Genomic DNA, 25,595 nt, shown 5'->3' with positions numbered 1-25,595 from the left:
CACCTTAATATAATTCTTTTGGTTAATCCAATCAAATTTAGGGAGTTGCAGTTTTAGACATTGGTGGAAATCCACTAGAGCAATCCATAAAAATTCTAGGCTTTGAAGCTGCTCTTTTTTTCTGCCGTCTCCTGGAGAAGAAAAAGCTGAATAGATTGGTTCAAGAAGGATACACATAAAAGGAGGTTGGAGACAGACAGTGATTATAAAGAAGTAGATTCATTTAGAGGAGAGATCATAAACAATACCCATTAACTTAGCAGTCTGTGAGGCCTTCCTATCTGACTCATTACATCATAATAAACAGACATTTAAAAGCTTTCTTTGAAAGAAGCTCTCCCAAAAGTCTAATTGGAGAGTGGGCGGGGAAGCATTTTTAGATGTTCACACTTGGGAAGGACAAAGAGTACTGCCTTTTCTGTGCATCATATTTATTTTTTGTTTGTTTGATTGATTTCTACAGTCACCCATCTCAGCAATGACTCTGGGTGATTTACAATTCAAACATTCAATATTGTCCTTGGAAACACCCTCTACAAAAGTAGTTTTTAAAAGAAAACTTTGGTTAGCATCAGTGACATAGTACATATGTAGTAAACATTCAGAGAGAAGAAAATTGTGGCTCAGTTGTCGTGAAGGATTGATCCTCCTTACATACAGAGCCTTTCTTCTAAAAGTCTTCCTTCCCATGCTAATGTATTCTAGTTTATCTTTTAAAATAGCTTCCTCTGGCCATGCTTCTTGAAAAAGACATGAATTGCAGCCCAGGGGTTCTGGAGAACATCAAGTCAGAGAAAGTTGATATACACAATGTAGCCTACAAACTATATGAACATCCTTCCTCTGTTTTTTGTCTCATTGTGTTGATTCAAAATGTCTGTTTTCAGATTCAGTTTCAGAAGGAATGTGGAGCTGACAGCCAATGCAATAGCAACTTGCAGATCCAGGCACTCTTTCTAAATGAAAAGAACCAAAAGCTGCCCAGGTGAGAGAATTTGGGTTATTGAGGGAAGGATGAGATGAAGATGAAGAAGAACATGTGAAATGACTCCAAATTGTTATAAATAAATAACTGTAAATTTGGGGTGAATTCTGTCTAGTTCGGAATGCTTTCTGCATCATGCTCATCATTATAATAACTAAAGAAAGACATCTTCTTGAGAATTTTCATTCAGGGCAATGAATACGATAGTTCCTAAATCCGTGATGGCAAACCTATGGCACACGTGCCACATGTGGCACCATAGCCATATCAGTGGGCACACGAGCTCAGCTCCAGCGGGCATGCGCGCAGCAGCCAGCTGATTTTCGGGCCTTCTGGGCCCACCAGAAGTTGGGAAACAGGCTGTTTCCTGTCTTTGGAGGGCCTGGTTGGTGGTGGGGAAGGCCTGTTTTTCACTCTCACCTGGCTCCAGAGCTTCTCTATGAGTCTGGGGAGGGTGAAAACTGCCTTTCCAGAGGCCAGAAATGGCCCATTTACCAACTTCCAGTTGGACAGAAAGTGATGTTTTTTGCTGTCCTCAGCCTCCAGACAGATCGTTTCTGACCATGGCATGCCAGGAGCAAGGGGGTGGGGTGGTCGCATGCGCATAGAATTATGGGTGTGAGCACACTCACGCGTGACCCCCTGCCCCCCCCTCTCCTGGCACACAATGGCAAAAAGGTTAGCCATCAGTGTCCTAGATGATGAATGTGCTGTGTTTTAGAAAATCACTGGATAAAATCATGATCAGTGCGTGCTACTGTTATCACACAGATGACCTGCCCTAGAACTCTTCGACTGGCTGGCCTAGATAACTGAGGTTTCATCACCAGACAGTTAGAACATTGCACAGTTCTGGAAGCATTTCAGTAGAAATTGTATCTCAGCTAGGGACAAAAGCACATAATTGATGAGTTCCCACTTCTTGTTCTAAGGCAGGATAAGTCACTTGGTCTCTTCTAGGAGTTTTGGATGATAACTTCAAAGAACCCCAATGTTCCCTGAAAATTATGATGTTTATAGTCCTAAATTTTTGGGGAGTACCAAATTGTCCATTGTTGTCCTAGCCATTTTTGACCAAAGTTATGAAATGAATGAAAGGGCATATATGGTTTTTTCCAATCATCCTCCCTCAATAGTATTATTCTTTTCCATTATAGACGAGATGGTGTACAGGTGTTACAGTACAGCTCGGAAGTCAAGAAACTGAATTTGAGCATCAAAGTCACTAATAGGCCAACATCATCTACCAATGGAGAGGATGCTCATGAGGCCCTCCTCAATATCACTTTCTCACCCTCTCTGCTGCCTTCTTCAGTTCGGCCGGTGGGTATTTTCTGAAAGTTGGGATAGCATTAGGTTATTGTTCCATTCACCTCTGCATTCAGTGGCTTTTCAGAAAAATGTACAAGTTCTAATAGAAGAGAATACATGGATTGAACTGTGGAGTTCTTTGTACTCTCTCAAACAAATTTACAAGTGTTGCATTAAGTGATGTTTTTCTTTATTAATTCCTGGATGGAAGCATTTCTAACAGATCAGAATAATATTCTTCAAGATTCATAATTTCCAGTTACTTTCCAGATGAAGCTAATGACTAGCCTGAAAGTATATAAATATTGCCATGGTTGAATTACATCAACTAAGTGAACTGACTAAGATATGTCAAGATTCAAAAGCTTTAACCAGGAATGCACTATTTTTGTTGGAGCTGAGCACTACATCAACTTTCCATTAATAAATTAGGCTCCATTTCAGATGCAGTAAAATCATATCAAAAATGAAATAGGAATCTAAAAACAAAAGTAAGATTCAGTGTTGTGCAAGACTTAAGAGTAGACGACTAGTTTTTTCCAATATCGGATGATATTGTAGAGACAAAGTAAGAATGATCTAGTCGTATATGCCAGTATCATACATCTGAACTGAGAGATGTAGCGGATTAAAGGAACAACAAGAATTGCTTAATGAGAGAATGAATCTATCATAGCAAAAGACAGGAAATATAAACAATGATCTTAAAGAAGAAAAAAATGATCAAGATAATGAGTAAGGATTTATTTATACATTGTTACTTAAACATGACACAGAGCTAGAACAAATAACAAACTGCATGATAAAATGGATGCAAAGCTTCAAAGAAGTAATAATAGCGGAACAATGGCAAGAATTGGGGTGGAATTGATGAAATTTAAAACATGCTACAGTTTAATGGAAAATTGGTATAAAATAGTCTATACCAGTGATGGCTAACCTTTATGCCATCGCGTGCCGGGGGTGGGGGGTGGGGGTCACCTATGTGTGTGACCACACCCATAATTCTTTGTGCCCACCCCCGCTCCCCCCGCTCCTGGCACGTGATGGCCCAGTAGGCCTGTTTTTCTCTCTCACCTGGCTCTAGAGCTTCTCTATGAGTCTGGGGAGGGTGAAAATGGCCTTCCCCACCCCCCCTGGAGGACCTCCGGAGGCCAGAAATACCCCATTTGCCAACTTCCGGTTGGACCGAAAGTGACATTTTTTGTTGTCCCCAGCCTCCAGAGAATCCTAGAGAGGCTCTAGAGGCTGGGGACAGCAAAAAAGTCATTTCCAGTCCAACCAGAAGTTGGCAAACAAGCCCTTTCTGGCCTCCGGAGGGCCTCCAGGGGGGAGGAAGCCATATTCGCCTTCCGCAGACTCATAGAGAGGCTCCAAAGCCAGGTGAGAGAGAAAAACCAGCCTTCCAGAAGCAGGAAACAACCTGTTTCCCTACTTCTAGTAGGCCCAGAAGGCTTGAAAATCAGTTGGCATGCACCAGAGCAGAGCTCGCATACCCACTGACATGGCTACGCATGCCATAGGTTCACCATCACGGGTCTATAACATTATAGATCAATTCTAGATAGTGCCAATAGATAAATCATACAAATACATTTTGAAAATGCCATAACAAATATATGATGAATATAGAAAAGGATCCAAAAGTACTGTAAAAAAAACACCTCAAAAAATTCAACATTTTTTCAATTAAAACCCAAATATTTTTATTAGGTGTGATCCTAGAGAAAAAAATGAAATCTTTTCAATTAAAATACAGGCTGACAGTGGCAAAAAATTGGTAGCGAGAAATCTCGCCATCAATGCAGGATTGGGAAACTAAAATTTAAAAATAGTGGAAAAATTAGTACAAGTCTAACCAATTAACAGTTGGGGTAAGAAAAAGATTTTTTTGGTATATTTTTTCTTATGGTATTTTTTCTTTGTTTTTGCGTATTTTGCCTTTTTGAAATTGTTTCTAAAAAATTTTTATGACCATCATTTTCACTTCAATCTTTGATCTTCTATGTTGTTTATATTATGTATATAAACATATTTTTCCCCTTTTTCTTTCCTTTTTTGTTGTTTGGTTTATTAAACTGATAAAAAATACGTGAGCAAAGGATTTTTGTTTTATTTTTTTGTTCACGTAGTAGATTGAATCTGGGGGATGTTGGGGCTACATAAAAATTCTGATCGCCACATGTAGGCCCTGAGTTGTGTTTAAAACTCATTTTATTTAATAATTGCTTAAGAAATTGATTTCTAATGGAATTACAAATGGAGAAGTCATGGGGACCATAAAACGTTCTTCCAATATGTATGTATGTATGTGTATATGTGTATACACATACATACACTTATATGTTTATACTGTATACACACACACAAACATAAATATATGAATATATAAATATATAAAAGAAAGAAAACTGTTCATGGAAAGAATGTATAGCATCCCTGACAATACTTATTGTCAATACTGTATTGAGTTACACACAAGAAAAATAAGGCAGAAGGCATTAAGACAATGAAGTGTGTCTTTTATTCCTTTCAGAGTGGGGCCTGTACTGTCAAGGAGACAGTGAAATGTGAACTGGGCAATCCCTTCAAAAGGAATCAGCAGGTAAATTGGACACTTTGGAAAACCGAATGTTCTGTTGTGTGGGTCTCATCAATGGGGTGTTTTCCTAATTGCTCACCTTATCCTTTCAGCCATAAGATTTTAAAAAAATTAATAAGCAACTACAGTATTTTTTAAAATTATTAATATTATTTACTAGATTAGATTTACATCCAGGTTTTTAACTAGTGAAAATTGGCAATATGGAAAGAAGAATTTCTACTTTCAGCTTTATCAACAGCTACGCATCATGGACTCTTTATTAGCAAATTCACTGCAGCACTGGTGGATTTTATTTGATAATTCTTACAAAGAGTTCCAGTTCTTCTTCAACATGAATTAATAGCAATAGATACTGGTATTGAAAAAGAATGTATTTATCCAGTCTAATGTTTGTCTTGAAAGGACAAGTCCATAGTCCAGACTTGAAGTTAAGAGTCACCAAAGACAGGTCTTGCTGCTCCAGACAGTTCAGCTGATAAAAGATCATTCTTGCCACAGAGGTTTGTGTAGTTAACCAGTGGCAGACTATTGAACCTCAGATTACAAACAAAATATGTCATCCAAACCTTAACAAAATATTGCACAATCTGACTTCTCTTCTAGGCAGAGCTGATTATCACATTTGAAATTGGTGGGATTACTTTATCTACCCAGAATATCATTGTCCAGGTTCAACCTTCCACGTGAGTCTTGTCCTCTTATCAGTAATGCATCCGCAAAATGGTTTCTATTTTGTGTTAAAATAGTTCCTCTTCTAGAACAGTTTATAGCTACACACACACACACACACACACACACACACACACACACACACACACACCCTCCCCCCACACATACCCCTTCCTCCAGTGAAACCAGTTATTCTTGGATCAATATATCAAAGAGAAGAAAGTCACGAATACAGTATATCACACCACTTTGGTATGTTATATTAAAAGTGGAGGTAAGTACTTATAAATTACAACTTTATTATAAAGATTAACATAGGAAGGAGGAATGTTCTATATTTCTTTATTCAGGAAGGCGGTTGCTATTACATTTTGTTTTGCATAAGCAAATCAAAAGTATATATTAAATTGTAGTTTACCTGTACTTTGTACTTGTAGTTAAAGTACCTGTAGTTGAAAGTGGTGCAGTCCAATCTATTTTCTCAGGTCTGTAAATGATGTTTAATTGTATGTGTGGGTCAGAGAGACTTTGGTGGCAAAAAGTAAGTCTGTAACTATGAACCACATCTACTGTAATATTGGGTTGTTCTAATATATAAAGCTCATAGGAGAACCACACTAGTACTATTTTTTAAATTTCTTGTATTGCACGAGGTAGTACAAAAAATAGCAACACTAGTATCAACTGATGGGAAGAGGAACCACTGTGTGGACTCCTCCCAAACCTCCAAGACAATTAGATTCAAACCTCTAAGATAATTTATAGTGATGACAAAATGCAGCAATAGTTTATATTGTTTGGGATCACTTTAAAAATAATCTGATAGACCTTTTGACTATTCTATTTTGTATAGGATAAGCTATCAGGAAGATCTTCAACTAGTGACAGCAACTTTGTTAGTGGACTACACAGTTGATGCATCACTAAGCATGTACGTATCTTCTTAAAGGTTTTGAAGTGAGTTAAGAAAGGAAAGGGGGTTTCATTGCCAGACAAAATGCTATGCCAAATTTTGATGAATCCCAATGTATGTCTCCCTTCATAAAGAAAACCCAGCTTTTGAATATAGCTGGGCTTCTAGCTACTCCAACATGGTGCTCTCCAGATGTATCACACCTGGAGCCTTCAGACTTTCCAGCTAAAATGGTCAAAGACCAGGAATCCAGAGGGTTCCAATCCTAATATGTTTGGAGGGAAGAAATTTTGTAGGTCCTACTTCTCTATGTTACTGAATAACACAAAAGGTTCCCAGGAAACTATGACCTCAACATTTAGCTTGTTAAAACAACCCAAGCCTGTGAAAATCTCTCTTCCAACTTTTCTATTTCTTCATGGTAGACTCAATCGGTGGCTTCAGTCATACTTTAGTGGGAAAGTCATAGGAGAATCAGCCATGAAGCATGAAGAAGATGTAGGCAGTCCCATTGAGTTGGACTTCCAGGTAAGGGTGTACTGTGATCATTAAACAAATCCATTCATTTGAATGGACATTTTCTTCCAGAAACTGGCAAAAAATGCCAAAAATCCACACACAAAAAATCATGAATCATACTGTCATGTGATCAGCGAACACCATGGCTGGTCGTAAAGCTGACCTGTCTGACAAATGGTCACATAACTGCAGAGAGGTGCATGTGACTGAGTGTGATTCATGATGTTTTCATGGCTTTGGGGCATTTTTTTGCAAATTTCTGGAAGAACACATCCGTTAAATGGAATGGATTTTATGAAAGCACCTGCTTCATAGCTGTTGTAACTTTCAACAGTTGTAAAACAACCCGTTGTTAAGTGAGGACTATTTGTAGTCAGCAGTCTATTTAGATAGATTTTCTTGATTAGAATCTCATCATGACAAAGTTGGACAAGGGATTCTGACTTCAACTTGTCTAATACCTATTTGTTTAGCCATAAGCTCCATCTATGGTGTTCAACTCATTGGGCAATGAGTGGTCCCTGCCTATTTCAGTCAGACCTTAAATTGTATCCTTTGTTTCCATAGCAGTGACTTTTTTTTTACAGTTAGTAGTCCAACACCCAACCTTTGTCCCTTCTCATCCGGACTTAGGAGCAAATAGTGGCTAAGTTTAATTGTCTAATAGCAGCAAGAAAGAACTTTCTCTCCTAAATCAGGCTACTGAAAAGGAAAGCTTGAGGATAGGATCAGGAATAGATTTTTGAAAAAACACATGGACTTCATTTTTATATTGATCACAGAAAGCTGTGTGTGAGAGAAAGAGAAAGATGATGGGGGTGGGGGAGAATGAATGAAAATTGCCCTTCATTTATAGTTAAAATTCTGACCCTTTACTTTATTATTGTTTGAAGGTGTGAGAATAAAGAATAACTAACACAGCTTGTCCTTAAGTTCTTCTTCCTTCTAGCTATTATACAAATCACCAATATATGCAACCAATTGAAGCCAAAATTCTTGGCTTTATTATAGAACAGAAAAATAGATGTGAAGGATGGGCTTTCTTCTATGGCTATAATTATAGATATTATACATAAAATCTACAAAACTAGATTTAGGAGACTACAGGTTTTTTTTAAAAAAAAATAAGGATTAGGAGTGTTTAACCCCATTCCTTTCTGACACTTTGCTAGTCACAACGTATTTTAACTTTTAAGCAGATTTCATTCAGAATTGCTACCTCTTGGGCTGGTTTTCATCTGAAGAACAAGTCAATGGAAAGATGCATGCAAGATCACTGCAATTTTCAGCCTGATCATGAAGAGTTACTAACAGTTTTTCAAATTGAAGAATGAAATAGATTATCAATATGTTATCTTTGTTATTTGTTTAAGGTGACTACAAAGAGTGAGTCTTTAGCTTCTCTGGGAATAATCACGTTAGGCTTTGAATGGCCTTATGAAGCCAGTAATGGAAAGTGGCTGCTTTACCTAACTGAAATCTTGATAAAGGGGAAGGAAGATTGGTATTGTGAACCATCTGAAGAAGTCATCAACCCCCTCAAGCTCACTGTGAGTCTAGGGTCTATTCCCAGTCTCTTCTCCTTTTTGCTCTATCCCCACTTAATATAAATATGCATATTTTGAGATCAACTCCTTAGCTGCCCATTCTAGGAATATCACTGTCTGATTCATGTCTAGATACCAGGTTTGCTTTGAATAGTGTGCTTTGTGAGAATTGCATGTCCCTGAATTCCTTGCTAGTAGTGCCAACAAGTGGGCGTTCTTGAAGTTGCATTCTCAAGATATTTTGAAAGGGCTGAAAATGAAGACTCTTAATTAGCTGACTTGGTTGGTTTTGTATGAACAATATACAATATTTCAAAAATAAGATATTTTATTATTAAAATTGGTAGATACCTAATCTGTTTCTCAAGTGAAATCAACAGAATTGCAATTAATGAACTTTTTCTGGCATGCTTAATGTTACAGCATAGGATCTTAGCCAAAAGAAAAAGTGTCCAACAGTAAGATCCAATTCCTACAGGATGAAGAATCATCCCCTGGTTATGAGGCATCCTCTTGGTGGGGGCAAGTATTCTTATACTTCTTGATGCTCGCAGACAGAATAACAGCTAATATTTCTTCCTTTTCAGCAAATAGATCACACCACTTCCCCAGCACGGAGAAAGCGTGAGTTGCAGCCAACTCCAAATGCTGAGATTCCTATCATATTAGCATCTTCAAAGAAAGCCAGATCAGAAACAGCACTGGTAACCATTCCATCATTAGATATCCTTTTCTTCTTCTCCTTCTTCTTCTTCTTCTTCTTCTTCTTCTTCTTCTTCTTCTTCTTCTTCTTCTTCTTCTTCTTCTTCTTCTTCTTCTTCTTCTTCTTCTTCTTCTTCTTTTAAAAATATTTTAACGCAAAAATGGCAACAACATCAACATGTCATTTTGTTGACAAATTTCTGTTCTTTTTCCAAAAGGGAAATTGAACCAGGGTTCTTGGACCTCTCATTTGTATCTATATTTTTTCCATGTTTTTAGTGCCAGCATTGTACCCTTGAAATGTGCCACCAAATGTTGATATTGCAAAGTTGGGATTTTTAGGGATTATGCCGTTGCCCCTGGTTGTTTTCAAATGCCATTTAAAAGGAAGAAATGAAAAGTCCTTGTGATTGTACATTATACCAAACACCCTTTGAATAACTCACCACCGATTCTTTCCCCCTGCCTCATTCCATTTTTTCCTTTCCAGAGTTGTTCCAAAGGAACTTCTCATTGCATCTGGTTTGAATGCCCCTTGTGGAATATCGGAGCAGTTACAAATGTGAAGGTCCGGGCAAGAGTTTGGAACAGCACTTTAATTGAGGTAAGTGCTGTTTAACTCTTCTGCTCTCATTCAGTAGCATGCTGCTTGTACTGGTGTGTTGGATGTGAAAGGTTTTCTTTTTTTCTTTTCTTTTTTGCAATCACGGACTGTTGCAAAATAGTCTGGCAGCTAAGAACCACTCATATAATAATGGTGGCAAAGGGGACAAGAATTATTTTTCCATGGTGGCTGAATTTATTTACCGTATTTTTCAGAGTATAAGACGCACTGGATAGTATAAGACGTACCTTAGTTTTTGGGGAGGTAAATAGGGAAAAAAAAATCTGCCTACCAGGTATTCATCTGGCTTGCGTCCTTAGTCTGGTCAGCTTCAGCACATTAGTTCGCTGCTTTTGAGCGTGCGCGCACCAGGTTGGGAATAAAAAAACACAGCTGATCGCAGGAGGGAGAAGCAATGAGAAAAGCAGGCTAAGCATGGAAGATCGCTTCACTTGCTAGTGCCTTGTTAGGACTGAAAAAAAAGCTTGGAAAAAGCTACATTCAGAATATAAGATGCACCCAATTTTCAGCCTCTTTGGGGGGGGGAAAGTGCAACTTATATTCAGAAAAATACGTTGTTTCATGAATTAATTAGGCTTATTGTCTACTATACACATATTTCAAAGTTAAATGGATAGATAAACAGAAGTAGCTGCTTTTAACAAATTGATTCTTATAGGATTACAATGACTTTGATCGTGTCAAGGTAGAGGGGCAAGTGACTCTTTTCCTCAGGACAAACTCCTCTACAATCAGTATGAAAAATCAAACAGTGTTGGTGAGTAAAAAGATGAAATAACTTCAAGAAATCACCATGATCCTTCTGATTCCTGTTTACACACTCCAGGCCTTGGCCCATCCAATTAGTGAAATGATCCAACTGCTTTGGGCTAGCTCTTCTTTTACTTTCTGCAGTAGCTTTTTTATTACAGCAAAGCTCAATAGCTCTTAGTGTAGGTCACTGTCCAATTTTACTTTGTGTGTGTGTGTGTGTGTGTGTTAGTGGTGGTGATTTCTCATATTACACAAAGTCAACCTGATTGTATATATTATATACATCCAGAAAGTAGGTTAACCAATGCATGCCATGTAAAACCACCCAGTGGGGATGCAAAATGAGGTTGAAAAGGTTTCTGGTCACTCGGAGAGGGAGTAAAAGTATTATCATGAGGGAAGGTATGCATGGAAAGAAAATACATGGATTGAAGAGGGGCCATGGCAGATCTTTTCCCCATGACCCTCTACTCTCTTTCTTCTTCCCTAATTATCAGATTCTAGCAATACTCCTGGAATTTATTTTCAGGGCTAACTCTGGTCTAGTCCTGCCATACTTTTGCAGACTGATGAAATCATTTGACACACAAGTGAGACCTCCTTGGAGGGTTGGAAGGGGAGTCCCTTGAACCTTATTCTTTTCCTTTGTTAGGATGAGATAGTTGTCAAATTCCCTCTGAGTATAACACAAAACCGTGTTCTAGTTTGCAGCCTTGTAATCTGATAATCTACATATGGAAAGAGAATAACTGTTCTACCATGCTTTTGTGAAACTCTTTAGTGTGATTTACTTAATGCTCATTCACTCAGTCCCTTAATCTGGCTTAAAGATGCCTTATTTACCATTTTTAAAAACTTTCACTCAAAATAGAGTTGCATTCTCATTTGCAGCCTGCAGCAGAGGCAGGCTGTAGATGGTCCAATGTGCTCTGGATGGAATAATTTTCCTGGGAAAAAGACACAAAATCTCTCTTACAGACATCCTAGGTTGCATGGAGAGGGAATCTTCAGAGGTGGGCAGCCTATGGAGATCTAGGTGGGCCAGTGCACCACTACCCCTCCCATCCAGCTGTTGGGCTCTGGGCTTCCACAGCCATTAGTGCTTTGACTTCCAGAGAGAGAAGAACATCACTGAAAATTTAACCCAACCCAGCTCACTTCACCTGTGGTGGGCAAATGTGTATTCTACTTCTGCCCAGACTTATTAAGTACAAGAAACTTCTCCATGCTTAAAATAATACAGGTGGTCCTCATCATGGTTAAAGACATGATGCTAAATTACTGTGTGGATAGTCCTTGTTGCCTTTGTTAGGTGAATCCTGCATCATTGCAATGTCCCATGGTTATGTAGTTGACATTTGTGATCTCCTGTTGACATGTCCATTGACTTTGCTTGTTGGAAGCTGGCAGTGAAGGTTGCAATTGACTGTGGGATGCTGTAATTGTGAGTTTAGTGCCCAAAATACAATTACTTGACCACAAGGACATTGTGATGGCCACAACCAGGATGACCTGCCATAAGTTCTCTATGTTGAGTGCCATCCTAACTTTAAATGATGGTTGAATGAATGGATATTAAATCTGGCCCTACTTGTAATGGATGTGTTGATGCAGTCTTATTGAGATATTAGTTCAAGGCCTTTTAATTTGTTTCCAAAAGGGGTGAAAACAGGATTATGTTCCTCATCTTCCACCTCAGCATATGTGCATTTAGCTGAAGGTCTGGAAGATGATAGTAGAATTATAAAGGTAATTAGGAGTCCTACATGAGTAGCATTCCTGGCCCTTTAAGGCATTTGGATACCACAAAAAAGGAGACAGCTTCCTTCCTGTGCATTTACCACATTCCTAGATGGACAGCATGAAAATGTACGGTTCTATCATGACACTGAATCCTGATTGGCTAGAGATGAAATTAGAGATAAAGATAGAGAGATGTAGATATATAGACACACAAACATGAGAGAGAGAGAGAGAGGGAGGGAGCTTTTTGGATCTTGGAGAAATATATAATGCAAAGGGTAATTAAGAATAATTATGTGCATTCAATGCATTGAATTATATCAATGAGAGTGTGCTAATAGCCTTGTACTGATACTCTTCTGTTTTTCTCTACTGGAACGGCTCTGAGCATGCTGTTTCTCAAAACCAACTTTGCATTTATCCTATTTTTTTCCTCTGCAAAGACCTGTCTGTTTCTTGTTTCTTTGCCCTAATTTCAGTTTACTGTAGACATCGACTCGGAACTCAGTGAAGAGCAGCAGACCAAGATTGAGTTGTGGGTGGTGCTAGTTGCTGTTGCTGCAGGACTACTGCTCTTGGGCTGTATCATCTTACTGCTGTGGAAGGTAAGAAACGAAGCGTTAAATAGTGGTCAGGGATAGTCCCACTTCTCCCCCCTCATCCCCCAACTCAACCTAGATAAAAAGACCCTTGGAAGTTTGCTGATCCAAAGTTGCAAACAATTCTTAATGACCTGTGCCTACATGGTGCAAATTGACCCACACAGTCCAAATGATTGTAGCACGTCTCAATATCCAAGCAATACCATGAAAGTACATGTAAAATTGTTTTCTTTGATAATGAATACATTGGTCTCACCTGGTAACAAAATGTTTACGTATTTGGCTGCAGCAAAACTGGCCAGGCTAGTTCCAAATGGGCAGGTGGAAAGTAATTCTGTCTCTCCAACTTTATCCAGAATGACGTAAACTGCACTGAGTCAGCTCTGGTATGTAGCTCAAGCACATCTCTCTGGAGATCAGCCAAAGAATAAACAAACAAACAAACAAATGCTCTGCTGGGCATTTGATTTACTCTTTTTTTACCACAAGGAATCTGGCTTGATGGCTAAGAAACGATATTTAGATTCTAATTAGTGGAGGAATTGGGGGAATGCGTGGAAGTCCTTAGGTGTTGATGCCTTAGGATATCACAGCAATATCAGTCAGTGCACTGCAGTTATCCTTCTCTGTCCAGTGATTCATTGTGATTTTTTAAGCATACTATTACACTTCTGAGGGACTAGGAGACCAGTCTGCATAGTGTACATTACTAAAGTATTATGAAAATCTCTGCCGGTTCCCTATTTGTGGAAGCCATTATCAGACTAGAGAGTCTTCAATATTCGGAAGCTCTGAGATGACTGTGACAGGGCTACATTTCCAAAATGTATTCCTACAATAGGCAACCTGGTGATTTTCAAATTAGAGTTCTTACAGTCCTTTGCCATATTATTAGGATATGGAAATTGAAACCCAGAACATACAGAAGGCATCTGGTTGCTTATTCCTTGCTTAGCTCCATAGGCTTGGCCAAGGAAAGTTTATCTCCAAATTGCAACCATCGTAACTGACTATTAGGGTTTTGCAAACCTTTGAAGGGGTATGTTCTCAGACACTGCTTTGAGCAAGATACCCTTTCAAAAAAAATTTGGAGGCCAAGTGTCTTCTATTTCTAATGAGCAAGCATTTACAGATTCCCTTCTGGGTTTTCTGGTGAGCTGCTGCTGGAAAGAGCCCAGAAGAAGCCCCAAATGTCAAAGCATGCCAGTTTCATCACTGCTATATTTCAGTAGGGTTAACAGCATTTCGTCCCTGGTATGATGCACTTTGACAAATAATTAAGAGTAACAGACCATTTCTTTGCTGGGGCATGTCTGAGATTCCTAATTCATTTTCTATTAATTATTTTTAAGGCTGTTGCTATGGGACAGTAGCCTCATGAAAACCTCAGACAGGTCAAAACTGCAGTAAAAGGTTTTTACTTTTAGGGATTCATTTCATCTGACCTTCAGTGCCTGGAGTGAAACAATGAAATAAGCCTTCTCTATCAAACACACTGAAGTTAATCATTATTGGACCATAGACTGGATATTTGAGTTGTGTTTTATATTTCTTACCCCCATCAACCCTGACCTTTGCCCCCTGCTTCCTCATAGTGTGGCTTCTTCCGGAGGGCAAGCACACGAGCCTTGTATGAAGCCAAGGGCCAGAAAGCCATGATGAAGATCCAACCTTCTGAAACTAAGCGGCTGACCGACAGCTACTAGTTCCTGTTTGGGGGGGGACACTGCCCACCCCTTTACCCTGTATCTTGGTAAATTATTGTTGGGTGGTTGGATGGGTGGGACAAGATCTGCCTTTAATTCCTTGTGTCCCTGCACTTTTGAAACTTTTCCTGCACTTCTTCATTCTTGCTTCTAGATTGGTAGTCTAGTGTTGAGTTAGAGAATGTAGAGGATTGGTACAGCTGGCCACAGGTGATTGCCTTATTTTGGTGGATGGTTCATCTCATTCAGGATTATATGCACTGACTAGGAATGGGTCTGGCAGGGAAGTAGCCCATCGCCTGCTACTTAAAAAAAAGTAGGTAGTACATTAGTAGATACTTGGATTGGTCTTGGTGTCAAGACGATACAAAATATTTGGGTAAAGAGAACCTCTTGATTATTATTATGTTGAAAAATTATCAGTCGCTTTTATTATATTACAGAAACCCTGTAGAGATGAAGATCTTTAAATAATATGTTCAAAGTATATGCTAGCTTAATGCCAAAATCTGAAACTCTATATTTGTAGTTCAGTTATTGACAGGTAAGGCATTTTAGCCATTCTTTCTGTTGACTGTATTTACATGGTCACTTTGGAAAGATCTGCCCCTACTCGTGAGTATGCACTCTAAAGAGCAGACTCAATTATTCCTCAGCCCATTGGCAGCACCTTTGTTCCCGGGAAGTCTGGGAACATGACAGCTGCCATTTCCTGGTATTTTTTGCCCAATTTGTGATTGGGTTCAGACCCACAATAGACAGGATGAGGAGGGCCTTACTTGAGCACATTTTCCCCTCTATTTACCCCCACCACCCCATAATTGGAAAATGAGTAATAGAAGAAATCAGTATACAGTAACACTTTGGTGGGTCACTCATCTTAGTGCTGAGAACAGGAAGAGATAATTAACAATCTATTAATCCATTTCACCATGTTCCACAATGTACCTAGAGAATGTCAGAGTAACCCCAAACAGTCTCAAATCTGATTTGACTTAATACCAATCCATTCTAACTCTACCACTAACATGATTTACCTGAACAGCCAAGTATGCTAGTCCTGTCCTTAGCCTAGCTAAGCATGTGCAAATACAGCTTTTGTAAAACCTGATCTGGAGATTTGGCTCTAATCTAGTAAAACGGTGTGAGTGTTCAGGCTTTAGAGTTTGATTTAGATGTTAAAAAATCTATTTGTATGAAATATCAACCTCTGAGATTCAGAAAACAAGTACTAGAAGCCTTTCATTGGTCAATAAAAAAGTGCTTTCTGCCTGCTCATCTCAGGTTACCCCACTTAAGAATGCTAAATCGAAGGATCTGGGTTTAGGTGATTTGACCCTGACACTTTCCCATCTATTGATTAGAAGCTTTTTTGGCTGAGACTCTCTATTCTAAAACTCAGCCTGTCTATTCTACTTAGCAGCTATGCCGCATCTCTGTCTTCAATTATTTACAAAGCAGATTCCTCTCAACATATTTGACCCTCTGCACTAGATTTAAAGCAGCTTCTCTTTTTACCTGTTTGCATTACTAATTCAAACTTCTTTTCCTAGGAATTACCAAGTATTTTAAGGGTGGTTTTCAAGATGGCACTTTAAATAATGACATGTATCTTTTCTTTTTTCATTTGATTGTTTCTTTTCACTTCCTGGGCCAATACAAATGACCATTGTTGGGATGGCTAAGCCAACGTAGGAAAGTAATACTGGTAAAGTGGTCAACCCTGTTATTTATTTATTTATTTATTTATTTATTTATTTATTTATTTATTCATACTTTTATACCGCCCTATCTCCCTAGGGACTCAGGGCGGTGTACAGCCATATAAAAAACACATAAATATACAAAGTAAAACATTCATCTAAAAAACTTATTATATAGCCCAAAATTTAAAATAGACATATAAACAATAAAACCCAATTTAAAACCAAATCTAAAATTTAGACATTTAAAAATTTAAAAAATCTAGTCCAATCTTGCGCAAATGAATAGATGTGTCTTAAGCTCGTGGTGGAAGGTCCGAAGGTCAGGAAGTTGACGAAGTCCTGGGGGAAGCTCGTTCCAGAGGGTGGGAGCCCCCACAGAAAAGGCCCTTCCCCTGGGCGTCGCCAGTCGGACTGCCTGGCCGACGGCACCCTGAGGAGTCCCTCCCTGTGAGAGCGCACGGGCCGGTGGGAGGCATTCGGTGGCAGTAGACGGTCCCGTAAGTAACCCGGACCTATGCCATGGAGCGCTTTGAAGATCATTACCAAAACCTTGAAGCGCACCCGGAAAACCACAGGCAGCCAGTGCAGTCTGCGCAGGAGGGGTGTTCAATGGGAGCCACGAGGGGCTCCCTCTATCACCCGCGCAGCCGCATTCTGAACTACCTGGAGTCTCTGGGTGCTCCTCAAGGGGAACCCCATGTAGAGAGCATTGCAGTAGTCCAGGCGAGATGTCACGAGAGCATGAGTGACCGTGCATAAGGCATCCCGGTCTAGAAAGGGACGCAACTGGTGAACCAGGCGAACCTGGTGAAAGGGTCTCCTGGAGACGGCCGTCAAGTGGTCTTCAAAAGACAGCCGTCCATCCAGGAGAACGCCCAAGTTGCGTAACCTCTCCATTGGGGCCAATGACTCGCCCCAACAGTCAGCCGAGGCTGCAGCTGACTGTACCGGGATGCCGGCATCCACAGCCACTCCGTCTTGGAGGGATTGAGCTTGAGCCTGTTTCTCCCCATCCAGACCCGTACGGCTTCCAGACACCGGGACAATACCTCGATAGCTTCGTTAGGGTGGTCCGGTGTGGAAAAGTACAGCTGAGTGTCGTCAGCATACAGCTGGTACCTCACACCGAAACCACTGATGATCTCACCCAGCGGCTTCATATAGATGTTGAACAAGAGGGGCGAGAGAATCGACCCCTGAGGCACCCCACAAGTGAGGCGTCTCGGGGCCGACCTCTGCCCCCCCGTCAACACCGTCTGCGACCGATCGGAGAGATAGGAGGAGAACCACCGATAAACGGTGCCTCCCACTCCCAATCCCTCCAACCGGTGCAGCAGGATACCATGGTCGATGGTATCAAAAGCCGCTGAGAGGTCTAATAGGACCAAGGCAGAGGAATAACCCCTATCCCTGGCCCTCCAGAGATCATCCACCAACGCGACCAAAGCCGTCTCAGTGCTGTAACCGGGCCGGAAACCGGACTGGAACGGGTCTAGATAGACGGTTTCCTCCAGGTACCGAGGAAGCTGACATGCCACCACACTCTCTACAATCTTCACCATGAAGCAAAGGTTGGAGACTGGACAATAATTACCTAACCCAGCTGGGTCCAGGGAAGGCTTCTTGAGGAGAGGCCTCACCACCGTCTCTTTCAAGGCGGCCGGAAAGACCCCCTCCAACAGAGAAGCATTTGTAAGCCCCTGGAGCCAGCCTCATGTCACATCCTGTGCGGCCAGCACCAACCAGGAGGGACACGGGTCCAGTAAACATGTGGTGGCATTCAACCTACCCAGTAACCTGTCCATGTCCTCGGGAGCCACAGGGTCAAACTCATCCCAAACAACCTCAACAAGACGGCTCTCAGACATCCCACCCGGATCTACCCAATTTTGGTCCAGACCATCCCGAAGCTGAACGATTTTGTCGTATAGATAACCACTAAACTCCTCAGCACGTCCCTGCAACGGGTCATCCCGCTCTCCCTGTTGAAGGAGAGAGCGAGTTACCCGAAGCAGGGTGGCCGGGCGGTTATCTGCCGACGCAATGAGGGAGGAGACATAACAACGTCTCGCTTCCCCCATTGCCACTAGGTAGGTCCTAGTATAGGACCTAACTAGTGTCCGATCAGCCTGCGAACGACTGGACCTCCAGGAACTCTCTAGGCGTCTTCTCCGGCGTTTCATCTCCCTCAGCTCCTCTGAATACCAGGGAGCTGGTTGAGACCTACGCCGGGTCAGAGGCCGCAAAGGCACGACACGATCCAAGGCCCCCGCCGCAGCTCATTCCCAAGTTCCTCAGCCGAGCCGTGAGCCAGACCCTCAGGAAACGGCCCAAGCTCTGTCTGGAACCTCTCTGGGTCCATCAGGCGCCTGGGATGGAACCAACGTATTGGTTCCGTCTCCCTGCGGTGTTGAGTGGTGGTCTGAAAGTCTAGGCGAAGGAGGAAGTGATCTGACCATGACAAAGGCTCAATGACTAAATCCCTCAAGTCCAGATCCTTCAACCACTGACCAGAGATGAAAATCAAATCCAGGGTGCCACCCCCACTGTGAGTAGGGCCATCAACTACTTGAGTCAGGTCCAAGGCCGTCATGGAAGCCGTGAACTCCCGAGCAGCTGAAGATGACAAGCCGGTCGATGGCAAGTTAAATTCCCCCATGACAATAAGTCTGGGGGTCTCCACCGCCACTCCAGCAAGCACCTCCAGGAGCTCGGGCAGGGCTGCTGCCACGCCGCAAGGAGCCAGGTACGTGACAAACAAGCCCATCTGACATCTATGACCCCACCTCACAAAGAGGGATTCACACCCGGCAATCTGAGGTACAGTGGTCTCCCTCGGCTCCAGACTCTCTCTAATCACAACCGCCACCGCTCCACCCCTACCCTGGGCCCTCGGCTGATGGAATGCTCGGAAACCCGGCGGGCACATTTGAACAAGGGGCACGCCCCCTTCTGCGCCTAACCAGGTCTCCGTAACGGCCATAAGGTCCGCGGCACCCCCCTGGATAAGGTCATAAATTAGGGGGGCCTTATTGGCCACGGACCATGCGTTGCACAACATCAGCCGAAGGCCCGGCCTCTGAGGGTCTTGACCATCCGGGGAACGGGGGAAGTCTGAGGGCTCGGGGCGCGCGACCGCCTGTAAACATCGAGCGCGCCCCCATAGAACGATATGAGCCCCCACTTCCGCCATATCTGCCCCTCCCCTTACCATGGAAATAGGACCACCCTCAACCGGTGGAACACAAACTCCCCCCGTAACCTTCGGACCTATTAACTTACCGCCACGAGCATACGCAGGAACTGGACCCCCACCCAACGGGTTTCCCCCAACACCCGCCCTTTCCCTCCCACCCCTTAAAAATACCCTATCTAAAAAATCCCAAAGGCTCTTCCTCTTCGCATGCCACCTCTGTGGGTCCCAAGATCCATCTTTGAGGCCGGCCCTTGGTATCAAAGCGAGCCATTCCTGCAAGGCGGGAGCACCTCGCAGGCGCAAATGTTCATGTGCAGTGTAACGCATAGAAAAGTACGAATCAGTGAAGGATGGTAAGATGACACAGTCCCAGGTGGTAGGACGTTAGCAGATGATAAAACCTCCAATGGATGTCCAGTTGACAAGTAGGACAAATAAAAGCTGGAACTAGATAATAAAGATGATAAAACCAAAAACAGATAGACCGACAGCCTCCATGGTTAAACCTATGGATAAAGTTCCTACCAAAAGATCTTAATAAGGTAGAAATTACTATCAGTCTATCCATAGTCCAGTCCAGAAACCCATAGGATACAAAATGGATGGCATCACAGTCCCCACCGTCGATGTCCGTTGTCGATTTCTCCACCGAGCCTGTCATACCGCCCCCCCTCCAAATACTCCGAGAGCGGGCTGCGGGCTACTAAGGCCAAGACCTGTCCACAGCCAGCTACTGACCCCAAAAGGCCACAGGTCCCAACGTGGCAGGGGGCCAGCTCGGATAGATGAAACCAGGAAGAGAAGGCGAATGTAGGCCGGGAAAACCTACACCCCTTCAATGATCAAAAGTCAGGGGCGGACAACTATAGGCTAGGAATAATCCTTCGCCCCTTCGATGTTCAGAAGTATGATGTTTAAAAGTCCGATGGGGGGGGGGAGAGGCAGGCAATCAATAAAGGGCCAAAAGGCCAGATGGAAAACGTGATGTAAAGTGCCAATAGAGGGGAACAAACCGCAACCTCGCCTCAGGCCTCTTCTCCCACCACGGCCTCACCACGCCCACTGCCGATGGAATCGTGAAGCAGAGGACGCCGCTGGAAAAGATGCCTCGCAGCCCACCAGGGCCTCGCCCGGCGCAACAAGGCGCCGATGGGGCAAACGGGCCAGAAGTGATGCCGCAGCTGGAGTCGGGCCGAAACAGCAGGCCTCCCTCGTGCCCCGAAGATGGCCGCCATCATCCGATCCGCCGCTCTTCCCTCGGCCCATTCTCAACCGCCGCAAATCCGAGAGGAACAAAAAACCTCTCCTGCGGCAGCCAGAAAGATGGTAAAGCATACCGGGGACAGGAGCAGCTAGGTGAGTCACCCAAAGTCCACCATTCTCGGGAAAACCTCCAACGCCGATTCCGACTCCTCTAACAAACCGCCATACTTGCGCATGCGCAGAGCCTGTTGAAATAAACAGGTGCATGATGGAAAACCTACCAACAGACAAAGTTTCAATCAAGTGGAAAAAAAGAGGGGAGAAAAAGAGGAGAAATAATATTGCAAAATAATGGCCATATTTTTTTAATATTTAGATTTCAGTCTTGCCTTCTAACTATTTATAGTTTATTCCCATGGGACTTTAACCTTCAACAGAAAAATATTTGCAATTCCATGGTAACTCATGATACATTGGGCATTTTCACTGTATTGCAAGTATCAAGGAATAGGATACACAAGGTCCAGATACTTGAATTATTTAATCTGGATCTTGCTTCAGCATACTTCTAGTGAGAGTCACCAGGAAGAAGTTTCTGAGAAGAAACCACTCCCACAAAATGTGGAGCATAGGAAGTATCTATCTTAAATGTTGCTGAAAATGTGGATGATAGAAGATACAGAAAGGGTTTCAAAGGAAGGGTAGTAATTGTTTTGCTTTCTGTGGAGGAGCTGAACCTTCCAAATGGAACACAAAGTGGGAAGTTTAGTTGCAAACCTGAAGAACCTGGCAGAATAGTATCAATAGGGTTGACTGAGGTATTCAGAGCTTACTTTTAATGTAGTGATTGGGATCATCCTTAAAAGTCTGTGCCCTGTACAAAATTATTTTGAATACTTTTTAAAGGAAAGATGCCTCAGACAATAGTCACAAATGCCTACCCACCACCCTTATCTATCAAATTCAACATTCGTTGAAAAAATAGCTTCCAGCCAGGCAGTAATTTCTAAAATGAACTGTGCTAATATTAAAGCTTGGCTCCCAGCATCTTGGCTCTCTATACTGCACTCGTATTTAGAGCTATTGTGACTTAGCGCTGAATTGCAAACATCTTCCCTGTTGCTATTTCAGCATCACAGCTACCAGAGGTTTGTAATAGGAGCGGAACAAATGGAATTTCAGCAGAGTAAGTACCCATCCACCCCCGCTCCCCATTTTAAAAAACAAAAAGCAACATGTCATGAAAATGTAGTGAGGGAAGATGCTCACAGTACATTTTCTTTTGTATAGTGTGCAGTATAGAGATAGCATTGGTTGGTTGTACTTGTCAATCCATAGTGGAGCCAATTACAGTATCCTCATGGACTAGCAGCAGGAAATAGTGGTTTCCCTCCGTTCTTCATTGTTTATCCCAGTCAATGTTGCTAGGGAGGTGAGACTGCAGCCTCTTATTTGTGAGATGTCTTTGTACTGTATTCATACCCCTTTCTTACAAATCTCCATAAAGCCACTGAGTGAGGTTATACATTGGCTCAGTATCAAGTTTCATCCATTCACCAATAATATCCAATTGCATATTTCAATCCCATTGGACCAAGAGATATTTCTGAGGTCCCGTCCCAGTCAGGGGGTTGTACAAGTCTATAGATGGAGAGGAAGAAACTCAATCCTGCTGAGACTGCTGTGGATATTTTCCCAGCCTCAGTTCTAGGGACTTATATCTTTAGTTTTGGAGGTGAAGGGGATGGTATTTCTCCAGTAAAAAAACTGTATGCAATCTAGTGTTGTTGTTTTTTTAGACTTTTACTTGCTGCTAAAAGAGTGGCAATTGTGGCCAAGATGGTTTTTGCACATATTCAGCTAGTGTGTTAGTAGCACCTATTTCTGGATTGGAAGGCCTTTCAGGCAATTGCTCATGTCCTAATTATCTCACAGTGGATTACTGCAGTGTACTTTATACATGTGACTGCCTTTGAAGACCATTCAAAAACTGCAGCTGATACAGAATGCAATACAGCAGGAGTGATGGGCATGTCACATGGTGCCCATGAGATGCTTTGAAACCTGCCCTGGTTATCCGTTGGCTTCCAGGTGGAAGATAATGTTTTAGTTACCCCCTATAAAATAAAACCCTTTATAGCTTAAGACTTGGCTATTTGGAAACCACTTATATCTGATTGTCTCTGATCAACTGGTGAGGTTAGACATTATTGGTACACCCCAGATACAATTCCCACTATGATAATATTGGAAAGTTATTCAAGACTCGGCAATTCAACCAAAGTTTTAGGCAAAGGTTTGACTGTTTTATTGTAGAGTAGAGAATTGTGACTGATCTGAAATGGCATCCACTCCCTGGATGACACCACATGGTCTCCGTACTATATATAGGGAGGCCAAGGGACAGAGCAGAGGCTTTCTGTGGAAGATCTATACAAAAGGTAAGTCACCAAGTCATTATTTTGTCTATGTGGTTCACACAAAATATCTATGCCAAAAATCAGTTTTTCAGTTCCCAAATCAGCCTGTCCCAGATAAAATGGTCAAATGTATCGGCTCAGCTTGTTATTTTTCTCTCATGGATGAAAATATCTCTTGCTGCTCTTTTGTCCTGTCCTGTCTCTGAAACTTTTTCTCTCTCAGGTTTTCAGCTGAGGTTTCTCTCTCACTGTTGGTTTCTGCTACTGAATGTATTTATCCTTCCCCCTCCCCCTTTTTCTTCATCCACAGTGCAACTTTTTCAAGCCAACCCGCTACTACCGCATCATGCCCAAATACCATGCCATTCGCATCCGGCAGGAGGACCGCTACCAGCCAGCTGGCGGCTTCTTGCCTCCAAAGCACAAGAAGCGTTGGGTGACAAATTGGCAGGAAACGGGAAGATACTACTGACATCTGCCTCAGTTTCCCCCTATCCTGTGCTCACTCCCAGGCTGCTTGGCTTTCCTTTGTAAATATTGCTGGACCAACCAAGGAATTCTTATTTATAGTAAGTTATATGTCCTTGGTCAATTACGACCCAAACCTTTCTCCAGACACTGTGATCTTGGAGAGAAAACTATTCTTGCAAGGTGGATATGGTAGGCATCTGTAAAATTTGAGGCACAAAGGAGTAGCTTTTTCATTTGCACTGTTGGGATTCCCCACCCCCCAACCCTCCCTAGCCCACAACACTCCAACACCACTATCAGCATTCTTGGAAACATAGTTCCATGAAGCAGAATGAAGGGCAGATTTGAAAATCAGCTTCATTTTGCACTAAAAGGGCAACAGTGCATAAGCACTTGGGTTAATCACCTACATGGAAAAGTAGTGATCTAATGAGATTGCTCTTTATTATATAGCCCCACTCTTGACTGTCTCTCTCATGAGCTCAGAGCAACTTCTGTGTGATTCCCACACAGCCTTCTATTTTAGCAGCTTATAAAATCTAATCTTAGGTGTCAAACTGCCTTCAGGTGAATCCCTGGGCTTCCAAAAGATGTACCTTGATTAAGCCAACACGCAGCTTCTCTCTCAAATTCACACGTGTATACTGTCCTAATGTAAAGGAACTTTGGATGATATAGCTTAGCAGAGTCTTCAGGATTGGCAACAGTTCTCCAGGGTTTGGGGCAGGTCTGTCCAATGTCCAAAGATTCTCAGGATTTAAAAAATCCCCTTCATGCACAGCAGATACTTTATTGTAGAGTTAGAATTCCTCCCAAGATGTGCCTATATATTTACTCAATATGATAATCTCGCAAAATCATCTTAATATGTTTATGGGATGCTTTATTGAAGAAGGCCCTTCTGTTTTCACAAAACCCTCTTTCAGTAACCACAAACCAATTTGTATGTGTGTGTGTGTCCTTATCAGAGGCCTACACTAGAACAGTTCTCTTTGAACATCCTGTCCTTACCCAAGAGCAGCTGATCAGGGAATTTTGGGAGATTCTTTCTTAGTATAAAAAAGACTAATAGTATACTATGGTAAGAGTGTATAAGTATATACACTTTTCACAAGTATTATATTTTTCTAATGCAGGCATACAGCCATATTAAAAAACAACAACACAAAGTACTTTTATTTGCTCATTTTCGTTTGCTGACAGTTGTAGTAGATGCCTCCATGCTCTCTTTTGGTCCTTGTTAATGCTTGCCTCATTTTTCCCCTCAGCCTTCCATCACCTGGCACCAGTCAGATATATTGGACTACAGCTCTAATCATACTCTGCCATACTTCATTTAGAGGGGAGGTTGAATGAATTTTGCCTTCTATAACTGCAATTGCCATATTTCCTGACTCCGGCATGGAAAACTTGCAGGATATATAGGGTCTGCAATTGCTCTCATAGGATCTTGAACCAATTTCCCCAGGCCTCTTTTTAGGTTTTAACTAGCCAAGATGGTATTGCCCCTCCCCTAGAAATAAGGTTTTATCAAAAACCTTTCTTAAATCTAATGGTGTGGCTGAAGCCTATTTAGTTCTGGGCCAGTATCAGTTTCCACCCTTCCTATAGAATAAGTACTGGATATTTCAGCACTGGAGCTTGTACTGGACTAAGGATTACTGGCTATAATTTAGTCCTATTTTTAATTCTCTGGCAGGAAGGGTGGATTCACTAGTATTAGTACTATTATCTTATTTTTAAGAAACACTAAGAAAGCTTGAAATGAGAAGCGTAGCATTTTATTTTTTTAACTTAGACATTATTTTTAAAGACTTTGATCACTGGCTGGATTTGAGACATGGATTTGAGACATGGATTTGAGACATGCCAGGGAGTAATTCGTTGCAGGATTAGCTCCCGGTACAGGAGGCCCTAGA

The 25,595-nt window shown here is 41.9% G+C and overlaps 1 protein-coding gene across 3 annotated transcripts in view; it reads left to right on the top strand.

Annotated features, from left to right (window-relative positions):
- Positions 1–23,654, top strand: part of ITGA3 (integrin subunit alpha 3) — a 100,721-nt gene extending 77,067 nt beyond the window's left edge. For all 3 annotated transcript variants that reach the window (XM_058180694.1, XM_058180696.1, XM_058180695.1), the window contains 13 exons: positions 888–985; positions 2,143–2,308; positions 4,833–4,901; positions 5,505–5,584; positions 6,424–6,501; positions 6,909–7,011; positions 8,376–8,552; positions 9,137–9,253; positions 9,742–9,855; positions 10,535–10,633; positions 12,852–12,977; positions 14,570–14,727; positions 23,516–23,654. In XM_058180694.1, coding sequence (XP_058036677.1) covers positions 888–985; positions 2,143–2,308; positions 4,833–4,901; positions 5,505–5,584; positions 6,424–6,501; positions 6,909–7,011; positions 8,376–8,552; positions 9,137–9,253; positions 9,742–9,855; positions 10,535–10,633; positions 12,852–12,977; positions 14,570–14,680 — 1,338 coding nt within the window. In that variant the 3' untranslated portion in view covers positions 14,681–14,727; positions 23,516–23,654. The remainder of the gene's footprint in view (positions 1–887; positions 986–2,142; positions 2,309–4,832; positions 4,902–5,504; positions 5,585–6,423; positions 6,502–6,908; positions 7,012–8,375; positions 8,553–9,136; positions 9,254–9,741; positions 9,856–10,534; positions 10,634–12,851; positions 12,978–14,569; positions 14,728–23,515) is intronic.
- Positions 23,655–25,595: the final 1,941 nt, after the last annotated feature.

The sequence above is a fragment of the Ahaetulla prasina genome, chromosome 4 (assembly GCF_028640845.1).
Source record: "Ahaetulla prasina isolate Xishuangbanna chromosome 4, ASM2864084v1, whole genome shotgun sequence".
Lineage (NCBI taxonomy): Eukaryota > Metazoa > Chordata > Lepidosauria > Squamata > Colubridae > Ahaetulla > Ahaetulla prasina.
Note: the sequence above shows the minus strand (reverse complement) of the source record. Positions and strands in the feature narration are given on the sequence as shown.